Source organism: Lissotriton vulgaris, chromosome 2_1, assembly GCF_964263255.1.
Source record: "Lissotriton vulgaris chromosome 2_1, aLisVul1.2, whole genome shotgun sequence".
In the NCBI taxonomy this organism is placed as follows: Eukaryota; Metazoa; Chordata; class Amphibia; order Caudata; family Salamandridae; genus Lissotriton; species Lissotriton vulgaris.
In genome coordinates this window covers 432,697,652-432,721,223 of record NC_141687.1, presented here as the reverse complement: position 1 = coordinate 432,721,223, position 23,572 = coordinate 432,697,652, and the positions used below count along the sequence as shown (strand labels likewise).

At 41.3% G+C, this 23,572-nt stretch overlaps 1 protein-coding gene across 2 annotated transcripts in view; it reads left to right on the top strand.

Annotated features, from left to right (window-relative positions):
• The window catches only part of LOC147730535 (gamma-crystallin M2-like), a 233,514-nt gene extending 210,327 nt beyond the window's left edge, over positions 1–23,187 (top strand). Inside the window, exons 1-3 of one of the 2 annotated variants that reach the window (XM_086955338.1) lie at positions 11,361–11,402; positions 18,163–18,405; positions 22,858–23,187. In XM_086955338.1, the coding sequence (XP_086811464.1) occupies positions 11,394–11,402; positions 18,163–18,405; positions 22,858–23,139 (534 nt within the window). In that variant the 5' untranslated portion in view covers positions 11,361–11,393 and the 3' untranslated portion in view covers positions 23,140–23,187. Of the gene's footprint in view, positions 1–11,360; positions 11,403–18,162; positions 18,406–22,857 lie in introns of those variants that run through there. The other variant, XM_086955339.1, reaches the window with a different exon arrangement.
• Positions 23,188–23,572: the final 385 nt, after the last annotated feature.

The window sequence follows — 23,572 nt, the reverse complement described above, 5'->3', positions numbered from 1 at the left end:
CCTCTGAAAACAGGCATTATCAATAATTGAGCAACTCGGTCAGTTTTATGAATCAGTAAATCAATCTCACTGCTATTTAGCAAGAGTACCTTAATCTCACCCTGATAATCACTGTCAATGACACCTCCAAGCACTTGAATGCCTTTTAAGGCCAGGCCTGATCTCGGGGCGATTAAGCCAACATTTCCAATTGGTATACAGACGCCAATGAGTTTCAATGATAACTCGATCTCTGCCTTTTACAGTAATGTCATTCATGGCATGCAGGTCTAAGCCTGCGGAACCTGGGGTTGCTCTGCATGGAGCCAGGGCTCCAGGGGAAATTTCCCAATACATTACAGTATTTTTGACTGTGTTTGGTTTAGCATCAACAGCTGGAGGAAATAAACGCATTAATGAGGAATCAGCATTTAAAAAGGGACGATTATTCAAAATCAACAGTGCCTGAAACAAATATTCTCTCCAATTTTTATATTTATTATCAGTTAATTTACGCAATTGATCTTCTAGCAAACCATTCATTCTCTCCACAAGGCGTTCTGCCTGTGGGTAGTACGGTATGTGAAACACCCATTCAATGTTATTCTCCACACAAAATTCCTGTACCAATCTTCCTTTGAAGTGGGATGCATTATCAGATTGAATTTGAAATGGGACACCATAATATAGCATAATCAATTCCAATGTTTTAATGGTATTTACTTGGGTAGCTCGTTTACAAGGAAAGGCCACTAACAGACCACTGTACGTGTCGACAATGGTGCATAAATATTGACAATTTTTACTCATAGGTAGTGGACCAATATAATCAATCTGCCAAATCTGAGCAGGTAATTTACCTCGGTGTAACTGTCCTCTGACAATTTGGGGTACTTTTCGATGTCTGGAATGTTGACAGATAGGACAATGCATTATAGTATCTTTGATCAAATTTAGAGGAATATAAATTCCTCTATCAGCAGCCCACCTGCTAGGGGCTCTTTCTCCAAAATGTCCTGCTTTCTGGTGGGCCCATTTTGCCAATCCCGCCAAATCAGAATCCTGCATGTCCACCATTGCCTCAGCAATTTTAGATTTCTCATCTGCAATGTTGTGAAAGAATTTGTCAAGGGAGTCTATTGGTGTATGAGCATCCACATGAAAGATTGTAACAGTACTTTGCGGAAGCAGTTCCCAAATTTCTGCCATAACTCTTTACCCCAAAGTTCTATAGAATGCAATTCCCAATTACGAGCATGCCATGTTGGTAACCAGACCGCCAGTCCATTAGCAGTGGACCAGGAGTCAGTAAAAATGTGACACGTACCAGGTAGTTCCTGTTTTAAAACTTGGTAAACAGCATACAATTCAGCAAATTGACTACTTTTTCCTTCACCAGTTGTACTCAGCAATTTTTCTGTGATAGGATTATGGGACACTGCCTTCCAATGCCTTTTCTCTCCTATGTACCTCGCTGAACCATCCATAAACCATACATGGTTTCTGTCCTCCGCGGACAGATCATCAAATGGCTTACCCCACTTAACAGGGGATTCCTGTACTATAGGTACGGAGAAATCACTCCCAGTCTCATTCGATAGCACCTGTGCCACTTGCTCATGTAACGTCGCAACACCTTTCGGACCCACGCGTGCCCTATCTTGTATGTACCATTTCCACTTAATCACACTCGCCTCTTGAGCATGTCCAATTCGATGAGTTTTCGGGGAACTCAAAACCCACTTCATAATAGGAATTTCAGGTCTCAACATTACATCATGTCCCAAAGTCAATTGCTCGGTATCCACCAGAGCCCAATAACATGCAAATAACTGTTTCTCAAAAGGTGTTGAACGATCACCAGCATCCGGTAACTCTAATTGCAGAAACCTAGCAGTACTTTATTTCTGCCTCGTTTTTGCCACAAACTCCAATTTGCATAAGGACCTTGCACAGACACATTCAAATCCACATCACCATCACGCACGGGCCACAGATCCAAAGCATACTGGATCGCTTCTTTCGCCAAATCAAATGCATCTTACTGCGGTTTACTCCATTCAAACGCATTCTTTTTACGAGTGACTCTGTACAAAGGGGCTAATATCTGACTCAAATGTGGGATGTGTTGACGCCAAAAACCAAATAAACCAATAAATCTCTGGGCTTCTTTTCGGTTCTGAGGAACCGCAAAATCAAGAATTTTCTGCTTCACGTGTGCAATCACTTCTCTATTACCTTTATGCCAATTGATGCCTAAAAATTTTACACTATGTGACAGACCTTGTAACTTGTCGGGATTGATTTCCCAACCCTTTTCTCGTAAATGATTGATAACCTGATCTAATTGAGTCTGAACTTGATCCTGTGTCTCACCTTGAATCAAAATGTCGTCAATATAATGGCAAATTTGTATTTGTGGATTTATGGGTATTTCAGATAAATGTTCCGCCACCAGCCGGTGACAGATCATAGGACTGTGTACATAGCCTTAAGGAAGACTTCTAAACGCCATTTGACGTGCATTCCATGTAAAACTGAATTGTTCCTGACACTCAGGGGCAATTGGAATTGAAAAGAAAGCATTGGCAATATCAATAGACGCATACCACATTCCGGGATGCTTCTAGATTTTCTCAATTAAAGTAATCATGTCTGGTACTGAACAGTCAAAGGGGGTGTTAGTTTATTCAATTCGCGGTAATCAACAATCATACACCAAGAATTATCACTTTTATGCACAGGCCAACCGGGATTATTCCAAGCAGAAGTAACCAGAGTTATAACTTCTGCATTCACTAGATCCTGAATTGTAGCACTGATTTCTTCGTGACCACCTGGAATACGGTACTGTTTTTGGGAAATTACTTTTGTAGCCTGGGGAATCTTTATAGGAGGCATTCTCAAACGGCCAACTCGCACAGATCTGGATGATATATAACCTCTACTTCCAAATTGATAACAACCATCATCTAAATGCAATGTCATACCTTTTAGGATATCGATTCCAATTATGAATTCCAAAAGTGGCACAACTAAAACAGAATTTTCTTTTCGGGGAATTCTACCTATTTTCATCTCAACATTTGTTTGTACTGCGGGGGTCTCCTTTCCACCTAAACCAGTAATTGTGAAAAATTGTCCTTTAAATTTCTTTGACTTCCCATGAATTAGAGTGGCCTCCGCTCCTGTATCTACCAATGCTCGGGCCCTTTGTATATTACAATGTCTCCAAAAAATTTCAATATCTACATAGGGTCTATTGTCTTTGTGACCCCAACTGCGTACTGGAGCTTGACCTATTTCCGAGTCATTTTTTTTGCGTTCTGACAACCAAGACAAATCAGGGTAAATACTCTCAAATTTTTTGGACGATGTAATTTCCTGTTCATATCCATCCCCATTACGAAACGGATTTTTGTCATCTACATAGCATTGTGAATTTCGTTCAGAAAATCTATGTCGATCCTCTCTTCTCCTCATCTCGGGGGACTGATCCCTTTCATCTCTGTATCTGCTTTCAACACGGTTGTCTCTCCCCCTCTTTATTTCCCCCTCTCTCCCCTTCTCTCTTTCACGCCAAGGGGACACATCTCGCTCATTCCATCGTCTATCACGCCGATCAGAATCATTACGACGTCTATCATCCCCACTGTCATCAGAATATTCACGATCACATTCATTCTTCCGTACACGTCGAGCACCCTCCTTCCGATCCAAACCATGCTTGCAAAACATATCCCACAAGCGATTATTAGGTTCATTATCAATGTCTTCTCTCTTCACACCGTCAGCCAGCAAAGCAAGAAACATATCACGTCTCGAAAACTTATAATTTCCAGCAGTACGACCCTCAGGTCTGGACTGTCTTTCAGGTTTAAGCCATTCGCCCAATTCACCAAGCTGACGTACAGATTCAAGCACTAAGGACAACGCATTACCAGTCTGATTGATCAACAAAGTCATCATAACTTGCTTATAAGCAACAGGGGAAGAACGGATAATGCGGTTTCGCACGGAAGATGTCAACAAGCCATCCAACAATCTGTCAGAAGTACTCAGAAAAATTGCGGTTTTCATCACCTCCTCTTTCAGTCTTTGTGTCGCATCGCGTAACGTATACCATGGCTTATCATTCAGAGGCCAATCAGATTCAGTAGGGTATTTGTGATTACAACCATCAGTCGCTAACTGAAGCAAACTAATTTGACCAGCACCATTATAATTTCGGAAATGATCTTTAACAGTAGAATCAGAACTCAAAGAACAAAATGTCAAAGCATCTCCCGCATCTAACATGATGCTAGCAGCACCCAGTTCATAGAGACGTACCATCCATGTAAGTAAGGCCTCACCGGGCCACTGTCGAAAGCATTGCAAAATGTCACTAACTTCCTGTTGTGTAAAGTCTTCTAAACTATCCAAAGGAATACCATTTGGATTACCAGGAGCCTGCTGTAATTTTCGCCATAAAACCGGATGCGCAGAAATTTCAGTACGAGCAGCAGAAGAAGCTCGATCAGTAGAATTAGAGGGACATTTAGATTGAGAAATGTCATCAGACATAGAACACCGACCATGGTCGCCGGAATCATCAAGTTTGTCAAAAGTATTAGATTTACAGTCACGTCCAGTGCGAGAATACTCGCGTCTGTCAGACTCCTTAGCCGAGGAGCCAGAATCATTCGAGTCCCAGATATTACCGTCCCATTCATCAGGATTCCAGTCCAGTCCGGCTTTCGCCACGACCAGACACACTTTCCGTTTGCAAACTCGACCACGACGATTCTTATATTTATATTTAGCTATACGAACAGCAGCTGGTTCAGCAATTGTCTGATAAGTCTCGAGTTTGTCGGCAAGCATGTATTCTGACATCTCAAAAGAGTGTGAGCATTCTGCACTTCAACAAACTTCTCTTCAATCTCAGCATATTATTTCTGTAATTTCAAAAACTTCTCATGTACAATACTGTACGCAGATAAAACAATCCAACCTCTACAACCCAAAATAGGAAGCTCATCACCCTTCACAACTGGCGCTTTCTGCAAACAAGCAATCACATTAGTCGGGTCCGCCAGTTCCAAACAAGAACTCCAATTTTCACTTAAACCAGTAGAATCAGCCCTCTCACGGGCCAATGCCTCGTAAGGCGTTGATCCCAGCCGGGAATTTCAACAGGCAATTTAAAAGTAGATTTAGACTTTCTCAAAAACATTGTGCCAAAAGAAAAAGATATATACAACTATAAACAAATAATATACAAAATGTACTCCGTACGCGCCAAGCGCAAACCAACAAGATAGAAACAACACTGCGCAAACAGGCTTACGTAAACGGTTCGTGACGCCAGATCTAATGACCGGATTTTCTGACCAGATAGAATCAGCTCACCAAGACACCACCAACCCAGCCGAAACATAACCACCTCCCTCCTCAGAACCTACTTACCAAGGCACCTGGGTACCTACCTGAGGATGGGGAATTAGCAATATACAAGCTCATATCATCAAAAACACCACTAAATCTATAGGATTACTAGGAATACTCACTATTTACTAAGGAATTCCATATTCCACTCCACACTCATACCTCATAGTCTTGCGGCAACTCAGGCCCAGACTAGGCTGCCCTCCTACTCATAATGAAGGGGGCAGTTCTGATTATTTACCATTACACACTGACCACAATCAGTGCTCACTCAAGCCACAATTCTGTGGGTATACACATTGACCACAATCAATGTTCTCACTAATGCCACTCTCTCTAGCGGCAATCGCACTACACACCGTATCCTTCCGGTGCTCTCACAAGCCACAATCCTGTGAGTATACACATTGACCACAATCAATGTTCTCACTAATGCCACTATCTCTTGCGGCAATCTCTGTCCTATGAATACCTTCAGCTCTCTCTCTCTCTGTTGGGAAGTTTCATCATATACTACTGAAAATGTACAGTTTAATCCTTTCACACAAGAATGGCCGAATTACGATATGCAAAGGTTATTTCCTGATTCAAGTGCTCCCTGCTCCCTTGCTCAGTTACCACTTATCCGGACGGGAAACGCATCCATCCACATAACAGCATCTGACTAGAAGAAAGGTTAACTGTTCAAGCAAATAACAATTACACAATGGTTCACTAAGAACTGGGGTCCCTTTATTATGCAATAACAAATTATAACAACAATATAATACTGCAATATAATATATAGCCTGAAAAGCAAAGGAAAGAATTAGAATGTGTGTGCACGCTAATAAGAAAGGGTCGACGTCACCTTATGAGTACGAAGTCTGGACTCTGTTGTCATCTGGGTTCCCTTCTCGTCTGTGCCTTGGCTCGTCACAGGGTCACCCCTGCAGTTACGGATACACGTCTGCACCGCTATGCTCTGTCTCATCTGCTCCCCTCAAAGTCACTGGAACCTCCCTCTTGTTCTCTGTTTCATCTGCTGTACTCTCGCTGTTCTGCACTACTCTTCTCTACTCTCGACCATGGACTATCTTTGCCTTCCAACTTCGATCTTATAAATCAGTTTCCGCTGCTCTAGTACTCGTACGCTCCGCTGACTTTTTCACTCTGCATGCTCTGATCTCAGGGTCAAAGCTCACCAGCTGTTCCAACTAAAGTAACTTCAATCTTTCTGAGAGGTTATCAGCCTTCGGTCTTTTTCAGACTTCAAAATGGCGACTGTCTGCTTTAAGTTGATTAACTGCAATGATGCTAACGACTAGCTGCCGTCTACTAACTGACTCTCTGACCTCTCTGTACTTTCGCTAACATGGAACCTTGTTCATGCATGGAAATTTTCAGCCAGTAACCTGCCGCCCACCAAATTCTTGTACCACCCCGTGCCAAGGACACGTTCTCAGCCGGACGGCCTGATGTTATGTCCTCGACACGAAGAAAAATACAATCTTTCGATAAGGGCCAGCTCGAGCCAGTTCTCTCCAAGCGAACAACACCTTATAACTAAAACATTACATTTGACCTAAAAGCGTCTCAAGCAGCCGAGGCAGAAAGAAAGATGGAGTCTCTCTCGTTCGAGGCCTACAAGGCCCGAAATAAGCATAACTCCATCAGAAATATACTAGTAGCCTTACAAATGGACGCAATAATACTAATACTAAGGAATCGATCCCCTAACATAAACTTATAGGCCCTAGAATAAAGAAAAGAATAGGGAATTATGTCAAACACCTTGTAAATAGGTCAGGTCTGAGGCTCTAATCCTCCTATTAGAATGATAGCAGGCTAAAGTCACCTTCACTCAAAAAGGGAGACAAAAAGCCGGTCAGAACATGCACCTGGGCAGAACCGTGAACAGGTAAGGCCCAAGTTTTGGGTTTTGGCTGTTTGGGGCCTTCTAGCACCACTTCCAAGGTCCAGGACTGGGTGAGCACCATTTAGAGGGAAGGACTCACTTCAGGCAGGGTCCAAGTGCAGGGCTCAAGTTGGCGTTTTGTGTGTCCTTATTGCTCACAACAGGAGGCGAGCCAGCTAGCCATTTGAGTCACACTGATAGTCCTGGGTCCCAGCAGCAAGGCAGTCCTCAAGCATCAGGGTGATCCACTCGGGATTCAAGCAGCAGGTCGGTTCTTTGGGAGCAGCAGGGCACTCCATTTAAGTACAAATCAGGCATCAAACAACAGGGAAGTCCTCTGAAGTACAGCACATGCCTTCTGAGTGTCCTCAGCAGGTCCAAGAGTGAACGAAGGAGTAGGTCTGTGGGTACTATTTTTATTTGGGGCTGGTGTTAAAGTGTTGAAGTGGAAGAGTCTATCCCCCCCCTCCTTCCTCTCCACAGATGGCTCTGAAATGAACTTCAGGATGGCTGAGTCAGGTCCTTAGAAATATAAGTAGTGCAAGGAATAGGCCCACTAGTAGCATTTCATTTGCATGCCCTGAGTACATGCTGTACCACTTTGCTGGGGATTTATAATTACATTAAATGTGCAAAGCAGGTGTAGACCAAATTTGACCATGTTTTAAGGATTTAACTCTGCTTTTATTTGCAGACATAGTCTCCGGTATTCCTGGGATGTTGCCACCATAACTATACTCCTTAAACAAAATAAAAATCCAAGGGCCTGCGAGTCCTATAGACCCATCCCCCTTCTAACCAGCGATTATAAAGTATATACCCAGATTATAACAAACGTCTGGATAAGGTGGTGGGAACTCTAATCCACACTGACCAAGAAGTTGTAGTTGTATCCCCTTCAGAAAGCCTTCTGAAGGGGATACAACTACATGAGTTAACCCTCGAAATAATAGATGCAATTGACCTGGCAAGGGAATATGGGAACCCATTAACAGTGATGACGTTTGATGCTGCCCAGGCCTTCCACAGGGTTAGCTGGTAGTTCCTGCACAAGATGATCCAACGTTTCAATTTAGGAGAAGTTTTCTTGGCAGCAATCAATGCACTACATAAAAACCCATCAGCAAAGGTCTTAGTGAATGGGTGCCTCACTAAGTTAATAAACATTGGTAGGCAGACCAGACAGGGATGCCCTCTTTCCCCCCTCATCTTTAACATCTACATTGAGCCATTGGCTTGTAAACTAAGGGCATGCCGGAACATCTACCCCTTTATTTGGATAGCTGGTCAAAAAAAATAGGCTTGTACGCAGACAACCTGATGATCTTTACAGGAGACTTACCTAACTCCCTCTCTGCAATTCGGGAGACTTTGAAAAGGTTTGGAAAGGTATCTGGGTATTCAATTAATCATCAAAAAACTGAGTTGATGCAGTGGAACACCCAGTGTACGAGTAACCTAACAAGACAAGAAATAAAATATTAGGCGGTCCAAATAGTACACAACTTGGAGAAGCCAGCCCAGGTGAACTTTGATAAGGTAGTCTCCGGTGATAAAAACAGCTACAGGCATGGGGAGCACTCCCATTGTCCTTTCTAGGTAGATCTTATCTCTTGAAAATGTCAATCCTCCCGAAGTTCACCTTTCTGTTTAATGCCAATACATTAGTTTTTAAGAGGGTTTGGTTCACGAAAGTGCAAGGGGAGCGTTCTAGCTTTATTTTGGGAAACAAGCCCTAAAATTACCTGGAAGAAGCTTAGTAAAAGAAAAAACATGGCGGTATTGCTAGTCCAGATCCGTATCAGTATTATCATGCCTTCCAGTTGAAGAACTTTTGACAGCTTCTAATGAGTAGTGATTGCCTGTCCCTGTTTTTTGGGCTCTCAACGCAGGCCCCCATGACCAGGCAGACTTTCTCTTCCTTAAATTTGGCCATTCCAGATTTTTTTTAAAGTCAGGTTAAAATCCTTATAGGTACATCTAAGATCTGGTACCAAGTAAAACGCTCCCTACAAATACCTTACCACAGTGACCTAACTCCTATCTGGGACTCTCCTAGTACCCCGATTGCCTTCTAGATTCCCTAGTGACTCACATGCGAGATGAGGTATTCACAGCTGGGGACAGCTTATAGAAGACACTAAAGAAACCTCAGTGCAATGACTGCTGGAGATCTCTGAGGGCTCTGTCTCACAATTCAAATATTACCAAATAGCAAGCTGGGCAAATACCTTTGGAAAGAACGGTGAAGGGAATCCAAAATTGGAGGCTAGGATACGCTCACGACCTTTCTTGCAGAAAGAAGTTTGCAGTATGGTACTGGATGTTAATCCAGTCCGGAGAAGAAGTGCAAAATGTGCTGACAGAGATCTAGAGGCAGGAACTTACCAGATTAAGATCTTGTATCATTCTGGCAAGTATCTATGTATCACTTGTGGTCATATTTGAAATCTGCTCCACTGAGGAAGACCCATCTTTTTACAATTCATACAACCTATTGGACGCCATGGAAATTATCAAAGTTGGGAAGTCGGAAAGTGAAGAAGTGTCCTAAGTGTGGGGAAGACAATGCAAACAATGTCCACATGTTCTGGCAGTGCCCTTCAATCCAGATCTTTTGGCACAAAGTGGGCAAGGCTGTCTCGGGAATCCTGGCTCAAGAGATTAAGGTGAGTCTGTCTTTTGGTAATTTTTGAGGTGGTTTCAGGAGGGGAGGACATGGGGGCCTTCTTAAGATTCATAAAGACCCAATTTTTGTTTTAATTCTCCTTGCACGCAAAGTGTTGTGTATTAAGTGGATTCTTCCCTGTCCCCCTATAGAATGGATCCGATCAGTACAAAAAATAGCGACTCTCGACCAAGCTACCAAGTTAGTTAAGAGAACACAATTTTGGGAAGTCTGGAAAGACTGAGTTTAGTTATATGTTACTAATTTAATCCACTAAGTTTTTAATACTTCTTTTATTTGCTCTTCCTCCCTTCTCTTCTATCTCTACTTCTTATGCTGGAAAACCCATGGTCCAATGATTAGCAGTATGCTATACAGGTTGCACAGGTTTGTGGCCCCCTACTTTGCACCTGTACAGAGAAGTCAGTTCTTCCGACTGGGCAGGAGGTCATTGCTTGGCCCGGGTTGGCTCTTTACATCCCTCCTTCATGGAGAGACCGGGTACTCTTTGCCCCAGACGGTTAGATCTTTTCTGAAACCCTCACATAAACTGACAAAGGAGGACAAAATAAAAAACAGTCTAGATCCAAAACATTGATGTTTTTGTTTTGACGTCATTCACGGAGGCCTTAATCAGGAGGGAGTATGGGTTAATGAGATCATTAAGGCATTACTTTAGCTCCGAGTCGCTGTCCCACAAAATGAGCACATGTAGTGGAAAAATGATTTAAATTAATGTGATCAGAAATTACTATTTGAGACATCCACCAATAAATAGGTGGTATTGAGATTAAGGTTCTCTGGCAGTTGTAGCTATAACCCTACACAATATGATAGTTTACACTATGAATCCCACACCCATGCATTTCTTAACTGTTTGCCCATTCATTTCATAATTTGCAGTAGAGACTGTTATTATTTCTTTCCATTGCAAGTGATATAATGACTTTCTAGTTCCTTAAGTGGTATGGTGTCCCATCTGAATGTGGGGGGCCTATGAATCTACCATATGACATGTTTGGATGCTTTAGGTCCATACGTTTGAGGGATGTCACCGAAAATCAGTGACATGCCTCAAAGGTATGGAATGCAGTAAACATTTTCACATAACACATGATGCACAGACACAAACATGGAGAAGAGCACAGTGGTATGAAGATCAGTATTTTTCACTACCCTGCAAATTGACCTCCAGTAAGCAATTCTGACAATCTAAATCCACAAAGGAAAAAACTCACAATGAAAAGGGCAGCTAAATGGAGAGTGAAAGAGAAATACATTCTTTTGTGATTCCACACAAAAAGTTCCTTTGTTTGGGTTCCTGAACTGTTTTCACGGGTGAACGTATATAAGAGCTACATGGATTGCTGCCAGAGAGCACAAGCAAATACATCGACTGCGTACGTAACACAAGCCACCATGGGGAAGGTAAGGCTGATTATCTGTTTCACATATAGTTTTTTCAAACTGCAGTGTTTTTCTTTTTTCGAGTATTGTGCTGCCGAGGGGCGTACTGTCACTACAAGGCAAGATTAAACCAATGCTGCCCAATGAATATAATCTCAAACTGAAATTTACCACCCTCTTATTAATTATGACCTGAATTGCAGAATGTTTGTCACAGTTAGAGGTTTTGAAACTTGGGCTTGATGAACTAGTCTTTCGCATTTTGGGTAACAGATTCGCTTTTTGTGTTATAGAGCATTAATCGTGAACCATCTGTCCTCAAACCCAAGACTAAGTATATCTACATAAAATGGTCTCGGTAACAAGGGTAGGGTAGAAAGTATACACTAAACGGGAAATTAAAGAACCTGCCTTTTGACACACAGATGTCAGGCATCCTCTCTTTGATTCGGAGTCGGAAGCATCCACAAAAGAAAAGGCTGAGTTCTGAGACCAGTTTCGTCTGGCTACATGTACAATGACGTGCACAACACTGCCACAGCTAACACTGATTTCAACCCTTATTAGCTGTTTCGAGGGAGAGGCCCGAGGCTGTTTGACTACATATTTTGAATTAACCTGTCACTCCAGGGCAGATTTGGCACATACTGGAAAACAACCGCTTTGTGCAGCACTCGGTGCCGTCATGCCTGTACTTGACACAAGAAATAGATCCTCTTGCTAATAATTCAACCTGTTTTATCAAATATTTCGGCACCAATTATGATGGGTCTGATAACCCTGCTTTGAGCACAAACGTTGTTTGTCCCAGAAAGTCATCACATTGTATTTGCACCTAAAGTTTGCAGTCGGTGAAATCTGATGCAAATCCTTCACAAGTGTAACTATGACAATTGTATGGATTGTGTACCCCAGAATGAAATAACATGATCTATATATCTAAAAATTTATATTTTAATTATTGAGAGTTTATTACACAATTATTTGTATAAAAATAAAGTGCTTACAGTACCCGATTTTGATTGGCCCATCTCATCCACAAAGCATAAATATACAATAAAGTATATATTCCAGATGTATCTCTGAGGGTAATACTTTAAAAACCGATAGAAAACACATATTGCACATTTGTCCTTCATAACTTAACTTATCTAATCTACTGGCTAGCTTCCTATGGACTTCCAGCGTTTCTCAAACTTTGTGTACGAGCCCGACCTTAGGGCATAAAGGGGCATATTATCAAGGGGGTTTATCTCCACTTTTTTGGCTTTAAAAGCCAAGAAAGCGGAGATAAAATTATCTACCTATTACCTAGCTGTCGCTAACACCAGTTAGCGACAGCTAGTAGGAGATAGCGACCATCTTGGGCCCCACTTTGCATGTCAGTGATATTTATCACTAATGATATGCAAAGATGGCGTGCCAAGATGTTAGCGCCTGAAAACAGTCGCTAACATCGCTATCTCCTATTACCAACTTTTGGAGATATTCGCGCTAAGCGTGAATATCTCCAAAAGCTAACACCTGCCCAGAGCAGTTCTTAGCCATGTTATCCAATGGGAGGTGGATAACATGGCTAAAAGCATTAGCTCGGTAATGCATGAATATCGCTCACTTTTCAGCGATATTCATGCATTGCGGCGATTTTTATCGCATTTGCGATAAACCGTGGTAATACCAAGGTTTATTTGCGGTAAAAATCGTCGCAGCGCAGCGGTAAATTTTTGTCTCTAACCAAGCAATAGCGATAATTATCGCTATTGCTTGGTAATATGCCCCATAGTCTCTCCAGCGCTCTTACTCTATGTTATTTAGCCTGTCAACAATGAAAAGTAAGTATGATCTCACTTCGCCAGTTCTGGAGGATTAGTCGCCAGTATATAAAGCACATCTTCTTGTATAATATATACCGTTATGTTTGGGAAACACCCAAGAGTTTCAATATATCTATCTATAACTAGTGGATGACCAAGCTTCATTCTGCATTATTTCTCAATTTCTTCCCAAAATTCCTTAATCTTTGGGAAATCCCAAACAATGTGAGTCCAGGTACCTCCCACTGCTTCTAAGCACCAAAAACATCTATCCTCTATCTGAGGATATACTCTATGGAGAAAGGATGGATTCCTATATATCAGCCGTGTAGTGGAGAATTGCATTCTCCTGAAATTGGCACCTCTTAATAATGTAGTGTTGAAATTATTAATTCTATTCCAGACCATCCTCGAAATCTCTAGACCTTCTTTCTCATACATTTCTTACAATTTTACAGTCTTGTGTTTATTAAAAATTGTTACCCAACTACTTATTGGCTTAATGCGGACGGATCAATACTTTCTGAAAGGTGGCCTATTTGGATAAAGGGCCATTTAAGTATATCTTTACAATGACTCAGACTGCATTCTATCTCTGTCCAGAGCTGAGAAAATCTGCCACATAAGTATATGCGTTCTCCTCCCATTTCTTTAATATGTTAGATTGGATGAGCCTATACTCCCCACCCTGAAGGTCCGCCGAACGTGCAGAGCCATTTAACTTAGGTATTTTAAAATAGTTAAGTAGTTGAGTTTAATGCTTTAAAATCCACTAGAAGACCTTTTAGCGTACTTTTTTGGGATTCTTCACCAGCCTCATAGGATCTAAAATGTTTTATTCTTTCTGACTCTTTATTATAAAAAAGTTATCTGTACTTGGAGGATTACTGTAGTTTAAAAAAAATGTATATGTGTTATCTGCAAAATTTGCACAATAGTATTCCCTAAAAATTGGAAGAGCTAACCCTCCCTCCTCATGTGGGTTACTTAAAGTAACTTGTGCTGGCCTCGATACCTTGTTGGCCATATGAAGGATGAGAATAGACCATCAATTTCTTTTTTTTTAAAGACATTTGTAATGCACAGGAGATTGCTGCACATAGAAAATTAAATAATGGTAAAATAGACATTCGTATTAATGCTACCCTTCCAACTATTGAGATTGGGAGTTGAGTTCATTTAGCAAATAAACGCTTGAATTTCTGGACTAGGGGGACATAGTTCAATGTATATAGTTTGTTCACATTTTCTGACACAAATACACCTAAATATATCCTAGGCCTCAAATTATGTAGTTGCTGGAGATTAGGTATTAGTGTGTGACCTGGACAGTTGCAGAGTAAGATTTCCGTCTTAGCATTATTTATTTTGTAACCTCCCAGTACTTGAAATTCTGCAAAAATTGCTAAAATTTTCTTTTGAATACTCTCCCCGGCCTGAGAAATAGAAATAGAACAATAACATTGACGTATAATTTTATGTTGGACATGCCTTGCAAAGGTGCTGTTTGTAGTTCTTTTTGTCTAATAGCTATTGCCATAGGTTTTATGAATAAAGCGAACAAAATTGGGGCTAGAGGACATCCCTGCCTTGTCTCCCCATTTATTCTACAGCTACCTATATTTCTAGAATTAATAATTATTTGTGCTGAAGAGTCCTCGATAGGTGTTTCACTATATGTATGAATTTTTCCAAGAACCTAAATCTTCCAAGAATTAAAAAAATACATTTCCAGGACATCAAATCAAAAGCTTTTTCAGCGACTAAAAAATAAAACATGTGTCTCTATTTTGTTCTGGGTAAAATAGTCCAAAGCTTCTATTAAAAACTTTGTATTTGAAGAGAGCTGCCTGCCTGCTACAAAACCACCTTGATCCCATGATCTTATTGAGCCTATTGGTAAGTAGCTTTGTAAAGATTTTGTAATCAATGTCAAAAAGGCTTATTTTTGTCTTTTTTTAATATACTAACTATCACAGAGGTGTGGAAGGATGCTGGGGGTGCTGGCATATTTAAAAAAATTGGGGCAAACCTCTGATATATTTCTACTGGTAGTCCATTCTCCCCAGCTCTTTTGCTATTAGCCATTGACTTTACTACTGTATCTATCTCCTCAAGGGAGAACTCAGCCGCTACCATTTCGCTTTGCTCTCTGGATAGGGATGGAAATGGCAGTTTATCTAAGAACCTTATAATGTGATCTGCTGTTATTTGGGGATCCGTCTGATAGATTATCTCATAATTACTTAAAAAGGACTTCCAAATCTCCAAGGAACTCATTATCTGTGTGTCAGAATCCATATCCATCAGTGAAAGTATTCTATTTTGAGTTTGTCTATTCTTTGCCTGCCACACCAGTAATCTCCCCGTGTATTCACTCTCCTCATATACACTCTGGAGGTAGGTAGTGTTAGCAATGTTACCCTGCAGATAGTAATATTTCTGCATATCCAACTTTGCCTGAGGAAGTTACTTTTTGTAATTAAATTCCTATTTTTGGCCTGGTCTCTAAGTGCTTGCCCAAGCCTAAATTTGAGCTTGGATCTTATTTCCCTTTTACTTATCTGCTGTTGGATTCTTTTGATGTGATAAAATACGGTAATACCACCTTAAAGGCATCCCAACAATGCTTACTCAGGCATTGCATTATTAACCCCTTGGGTGCTCATGATGGCTCCACATCATCATGAGTCACTGTAGGCGTGTGCTCATGATGGCATGGAGCTGTCATGCCGCTGCCGCTCCGCCAACGCAGCACTATTTCCCTGCCTGTGCGGGTGAATTAATGAGCGGGAGGGGTCACGCCGCCCGTGACTCATGACGGCGTGGAGCCGCCATGAGCACTGAAGCACCACTCCCACCCTCTAGCTCCCCCACGCCACGGCAGAATTAGCAGCTCAGGAAAGAGGTTAAAAAAAATCTATCAATGTAATTTGTTACCTCTGTACACCATTCCTCTCTCTCTAAATGATCTGAAAAAGCGTTTTTTGATATATCCTCGTAAGAGACCATTTTCAGACCATATGGGATCCAGAAGTAGTCTATTCTAGAGCTATTATATTTTGCTGAAAAACATGAAAAAGCTTCTTTCCTAGGGAACAGAGAGCTCTATGGATCTATCAGATCTAAATCTCTTTTGCAATTAGCTACAGCAATAGCCATCTGTGGCTTCTTTTGTTTTCGAGCTTTAGTGGAGGAATCGATTAGGGGCTCTTGGAGAAAATGTAAGTCTCCACCCAATATGATGGAACCAGGGATATTGGTCAAAACCTGTTTGAGCTGGAGCAAAGGGAGCGGGTTGTCTAAGACCGGTGCGTAATTTGTTGCTATGGTAAAATTGAATTGATTGAAACTCCCATTTACAAAGGCCCAACTCCACCTCAAATCTGTCTGTGTGGTTTTCACCTGGAATTATACATGTTTACCTATGTAAATCAATAGCTCCTTCTGTTCGCAGCTGGCCTTAGATAGACAATAAAAAACAGCCCATTGTTGAGAAATCCTACTCGGCTTGCTTGTGTTTTTAAAATGAGTTTCCTGCAGGAGTATGATATCGGGGCTATGGCTTCTCAGCCAGCTTTATATTGTCTGGGCCTTTAGTTTATTGTTCAGTCCATTAGTATTAAAATAGATTACTTTCAGAACCTCTTTACCTAAAATGACTAAAGTGACTCGTACTAATATAAACAGATAATATAGCAGATAACTGATCAGTGCAGTGTGCATTGCTTCCTATTATAACTGTATACCATCCGTTCAGGATTAGTAGCAGCTAGAATATGGCCCATATAAATCAAAAGTGCAGCAAATATACGTAAAGTGACGCAAGCATTTAGCAGGTATTAAAGTGCATCGAGTGCTCTGTTAAAGATAAAGTGTCCTGTGCAATTTCTATTCTCCCCCATGCTTTCTATTTTTAGTTTCTTATGACAACAGATGATATGACCTATATAGTACATTTGATACAGCCCCTGAAATTGTTAAGCACTTAGATTTGAACTCTCCTTTTATGTTTTGCCTCACCCCACCACCCTAAACAGCTCAAACTCTTTGTGCCCTCCCTGTAAGATGGAATCACCCACTATTCCCTCTCCCCTTCTAACACTGGATGCCATTGTATTGCATCCTTTGCGCACTCCAGCTCCCCCATCGACGACTAATGCCCTAAGCACCCCTCTACCCCTCCTCCAGCCTTCAGCAATGTGTTACTTTTACTGAGTAAATTGCAGCACTGTGAGCTAACCACACTTTTCCCCTGCAGACAAATTTGATAACATCTATTGAGCATCCTGAATATCAGTAAATATGTGAAAGCTTCCTGTGGCTAACATTTTAAGTTTTGATTGTACTATCAATGCTTGAGCCCCCTTCGCTTTGAATAAATTGATCATTTTAACAAACCCTTTTCTACATCGGGCTATTGCCACCGACATGTCTGATAATATCTTAACTGTGGGATTTCCAAAGTAGATAAGGACCTCATAGCTAAAGCAGTACTCAGTATTCTTTCCTTAACACGGGTAATCCTGGGTGTTCAGAGAGGTGAGATTGGCGTGCTCCTCACCCAGACACACACATTTGCTACAGGGCTACTGGAATATGAGAGCAGTTGTGAAGATATATAAAATAAGTGATTGGCCATTTGTAGTACTGAACTTTCTTCAGGTCTGAGTTGCAATACATGTACCACTGATGTGTGTCCTTTTTGACTGTAACAACTTTAGAAGTAAAGTTTGTGAATAGCAATGGGCTTTCCCTTTGGTGGGTGGGTGTCTGCCCACCCCTAAACCCCTCCTTATCTTTCTCTAAACCTCTCTGTACACCCATTTGTGAATTGCATGATGTAATAAGTAAGTGGTACTGTAAATACAGTTTTTGAAAAAAGCCCACAGTGTAGACATATATATCTTGCCAATAGGTGTATAAAATCAATGAGCTCACTTACACATTTCCTTTTTATACTGCAGATTATCTTCTATGAGGATCGAAACTTTCAGGGACGCTCTTATGAGTGCAGCACTGACTCTTCAGACCTTTCCTCCTACTTTAGTCGGTGCAACTCCATCCGCGTGGAAAGCGGACCATGGGTTCTATATGAGCGGCCCAATTACATGGGCTACCAGTACATTCTAAGACGAGGAGAATACCCTGACTTCCAGCGGTGGATGGGTTACAACGACACTATTCGTTCCTGCCGATTTATTTTACCAGTAAGTTCTTCTGTAGAAAAAGATCTGGATTAGCCATTTATCTCATTAGGCATTTGCCAGGGGCTGGAGCCATTGGAGACCAGTTTTCGATTACTCACTGCTCTGGCTGGAGTCACTGTCACTTTTCACAGCTCTCCAGGGTCCATTGCTCAAGCATATGAGACGTGCAAGGGAGAGAAAAAGAGACTTGGGTTCTTATTAGGATGGCGGGCGGACTTTAGTCCACCCACCATCCCAGTGGAAATGGGACCAGCCGACAGACATGCGGCCATGCCGCAGCCCTGTTTAGGATGCGCCCACAACCCTGGTGGCACATCCTGCATATTTGACATTGCGGCGGGTGCTGCATACAGCAGCACCCGCCACAATGCCAAAATGGCATTTAGTGCATTTGCATGCACAAAGTGGCAGTCACTGTGCGGTGCCTACCACTTTGTGCATGCAAATGGAGGGGGGTACGATGGGTACCCCCCAAATGCCACATAGGGCCCTCAAAGAACATTCCACCAGCCTTTCACAACACATTATCCTAATATGGATGGCGGTGCCTGCTAGGTACCGCCACCATATTAGGGGCCAATTCCGCCCGGCTGGCAATAGGAACGTTTGCCGACCGAAGAAAAGCTGTGGGCACACTTTGCATCTGCCGCGAAACCCCCGCCATTGTAATATGGTGGGTGGGTTTCACTTGTTACGATGTCGGGACAGTTTCCATTGCCGGATCGGAGGTGGCGAATGTCACAACATCAAAATGAGCCCCTTAGAGAGAGAGAGAGAGAGAGAGAGAGAGAGAGAGGTGGGTCATATCAATAGACATGAGCCAAAGAGAACAGAAGGGGAGAAGGTGGGATAGCGAAAAGAAATAGAGTGGGAGACAGAGTGTGGTTGAATGGAAAAGAGATTTTGGCAGAGACACCGTAGGAATGTTAGTGGGCTGTTTTGAACATTTTGCCAGGGCTGATTTTGGTTCATAGTCCTCGTTGGTAGTAACACAGAAAACTGATACGCATTTAAGACAGATGACAGCACTTGTACTACCACTTGTACTGCCATCTGAACAGTGTTGGTTGGGCAAATGATGTCTTCTGCCAGCCCAACTACAAATGGGGCAGATTTACCCGAACTTAAATCATCTAAACAGTAGGAGATGTAGTCATCTCCTTGGTACTTACACTGACAAACAATGCATAATCACACGAGCTTAATGATTTTTACACTGCCAATACACTAGTCAAACCCCCAAACGTAAGAATTAGGTCACAGTATATTCACCATGCAGAGACAAAAAGTGGTGCATTCTGCATACAACAATCTAAATATATGCTGTATCATGATGCCATTCAGTTCTCAAATGGGGATCTGTCCATTTGTGTTTTTTACCAATAGTGCTGCACTTGTGGCACATATATAATCTCTGAAAATCATTTAGTTAATATCTGCACTGCATAGAGTACAGTTTGGAAACACTGAGGGTTATATTATCTGCAACTGGTTTTCTGGAAGTGCATTTATTTCTGTATTTCTCTGAGTGCATGCATGAAGTGCTGTTTTTGGTTGCCTCTCTCTGATTAAAAGCAGTGCTGTCCACTGTTAATGTTCTAATTCATAGACATTTTTAGTAAAACATATACACTGTAGACAGAGTATTCAAGATAACCACTGTGTACTGTGTGAGGGAGCAGTGCAGTTCATGATATGGCCCAAGAGGTTATTACTGCTCCAACTTTCCAAGTTGTGATGTCTGTGGCCAATCAACTAACTTGGAGATCTTCCCAGTTACTGTACATGCAGCACGCAGGCCAATTTTGGTTAAAAAAAACACACTGTTCCCATATGCGTCTGCACTGACAGTTTCATCTTTGCCAAACCTGTCCTACAGCAAAATAAGGATGCAAAAGACATAATTCCCATGACATGGCAAAGCCAATAATTATGGTGTTGGCCTCCAGCCTTTTGGAAATTCTTGTTTTGTTTTGTCATGTTTTTGCCAAACTTTATTATTCAGGAAGCTGCTGGGCACTTATCAATGTAATCAAAACAATTGACTAAAGGCAAAAGTGTTGTTTTTGGTCGAAAACAATATGCATAGTACTGCCTGGCACTGAAATGAACTACTTTGTGTGTTGATGTGAAAGGGCAGCAACCCATAACTTATAAAGAAATCAACTAATGGCTGAAGTGGGCTGACACATTGCACCTTGATGAATTCTGAAGTGTGTGGAAGGAAAATGTGAGTGAGAGAACCAAAGACTAATTGACAAAATCTGGTTGAGAACCACTGTAGGTAACTACGTTATACCCCTAATTAGAGTAAAATCAAAAGGTCTTGATTTTTTAAGTCTGTTCACACAGACAAAGAAAAAATTCCTCTTACATTTGGAAAAGATGGTGAAAAAGAAAGAAGGAAATAATTAAATAGAAGAAAAGAAAGTAGGAAAAAAGGAAACAGGAGGAAGAAAGAAATGAAGAATGAAGGGACGAAAGAACAAGATGAAGAAACAAACAAGCAAAAAAGGAAAGAAATAAAAAGAAGCAGAAACACCCCAACAAGGAAAGAAAGAAACTGAAAGGAAGAAGGGAAGATGAAAGAAAGGAATAAAGAAAGAAAGAGGCAAAGAAGGAAAAATGACAGAAGTAAGAATAAAGATAGAAGGAAAGAAGAAAAAGAAAGAGGAAGAAGGACAAAAAGAGTCCATGCGAGCTGCTGGTATGGCGTAAAAAAACAGTAATCTGGTGAAAAAAAGACCACTTTAAAAGAACTGTACAGCATTGGAAGGAAAGAGGAAAATATAAATATGGAATATGCCCTGCATTCTCATCTGGCAGTAGGTGTCCTGCTATCACATCAGGCTCTGCAAACAAAGCCAAGGCTAAAGTAATAATATAGTAAAAACAAAAACACTGGCACCTAAATGCAGTGATGTGATGTAAGCCTTTGGCTGAAGTAGGTTGATCCATTGCATCATGTTGTATGCTGTAGTGAAAGGAAGCAACATGTGAATATACCATTGGATGAAAAAACAAGGTTGAAACCCCTTTATCTAAGTATCTTATACATATAATTTTAATAAAATCAAATGGACCTAAAAACAGCTACCTATTCACTGCCCTTAAAAGTGAATGGGAAAAGCTTCCAGGTTGTGGGGTTTTTCAGACAAAACTGCTGCAATAATGAGAAATTCCTTACAAGGCTGTGCCGAATAAGAAAAGCGCACTGAATATACGTAGGACCCCAGTGGGGGGGCAGGGAGGAGGTCGTATAAACAGACCAAAAACTTGTTCATAACCAGCTTAGTGCCGGATGTGGGATCAGGATGTGAACTCCTCAATGAGAGATTCACTCACAGCGCTCCGATGGACCGTCAACTGGTCCAATAGACTGGCAGCGTCTCAGAACCCTGAGACACTGATGGTCTATTGGACCGTTGACCCGTGAGTGCATTCAAATTATTACGCACCTCTGGTGGCTTTGGGATTCACTCGCAGAAATCCTCCAAATCCTACATTTGAGTTTGTTGCTCATTGAGAATACTTGAGTTACCCACCAGGAACTGCCCTGTGAGTATTACTTTATTTTGCTGTGCACTTTTATGCTGGCACGGATTAAATTTTCACAGGGACCTAACCTCTCTGTTTGTAATCCGCTTTGCAATTCCCCGGGTTATCACCAGTCCTGATGAGACCCTGTTATACTTCCACAGGGTCAAAACGCCATTGACATCTGCGCAGACAGACCATTTTTTGAAATAACATTTTGAACCTCCATTAACGTTACTGTGTTCGCCAAAAACGACTATTGTTTATGGCTGTCTGTTATTACTAATGCACCTGTACAACACGCACTTTGCCTGGTTATGGTATTTCACTTGAGGTATTGTGCAATAGTCAATGATTTTACAACTCTGCTTATGAATTGCATTTTCTTGCATAATGAAAATCAATTCAAACTAATTGAAAATAACCCTTTCCTGCTGGTTTTCCTTAGATTCCTCTGCAGATTAAATCATGACAGTTATTTTGCTGTCTTATTGTATACTTTATATATGAGTTCAATACGTTGGGTTAAGCATCTGTTTAGAAAAAAGGCAAATAAACAGTAGAAACAAGCAAATGTAAAGGCAGTTTAGAGTGTTCAGTCTTATCTGATTTGTCCACTCTTGAGCCTAATAATACATTTCGCTGAACCTTTCTCAATTGTTTCTGTCTGTGTTTTATTTTCAATTCATTTATTTACAATTAATGATCCATAGTTCGGATTCTGTTTCTCAGAGAACACAACCTTGGGTTCTTTTTCTGCCAAAATGTTTATTACAGCAATTATAACTAGCAGCTGGGGGTCAAATATGCACTCCATGTAAAATGTACACTGGGGCTTCTACGTGATATCGAAGCTATCTCCTATAACATAACATAACTTAACATAACACTGTTCCTTACTGTTTCATCCCACAGTATCGAGGCACGTTCAGAATCCAGATCTACGAGAGAGAGGACTTCAGAGGGCAGATGATGGAGTTTACTGAGGATTGCCCTGATCTACATGAAGAATTCAAATACCATGAAATCCACTCCTGCACTGTGCATGAGGGATACTGGATCTTTTATGAGCAGCCAAACTTCAGGGGGCGGCAGTACTTCCTTAGACCCGGGGAGTACAGAAGATACTTAGACTGGGGATCCATGAGCAGCAAAGTTGGCTCCCTTAGAAAAATGGAATTCCACAAAAGTTTCTAAGATTTAAATTTGTTTCCAAGAACTGTTAATAAAACGTATTCATTCATAGCATTGCTTCTGTCTTATTACTGATAAACCTCCATTACTATATGTCCAGACACAACATTTATAAACTGTCTCATGAGTTCAAAAAATTATTTCAATAGCTGTCAGTAAGTTTAGAATATATCTCCATATTATTTTCAATAAGTAGTCATACACTCAATATATCTTACCAATATTTCTGACCCCAAATATTGTGAAATAAACCCGCTGTAGTAGTTCAGGGTCGCCAGTAAGTGCTTCCTGTCCATTCGGTACATGAGTACGCCTCCCACATCATTTTATCTTTGGCATTTAGTTCACTTCTCTGGACAGTTATGATAAGGACAGGCAGCAACACATGGCCCATAACAGGCTTCTCCAACGAGTAGCTCTAGCTGCATGTAAATAG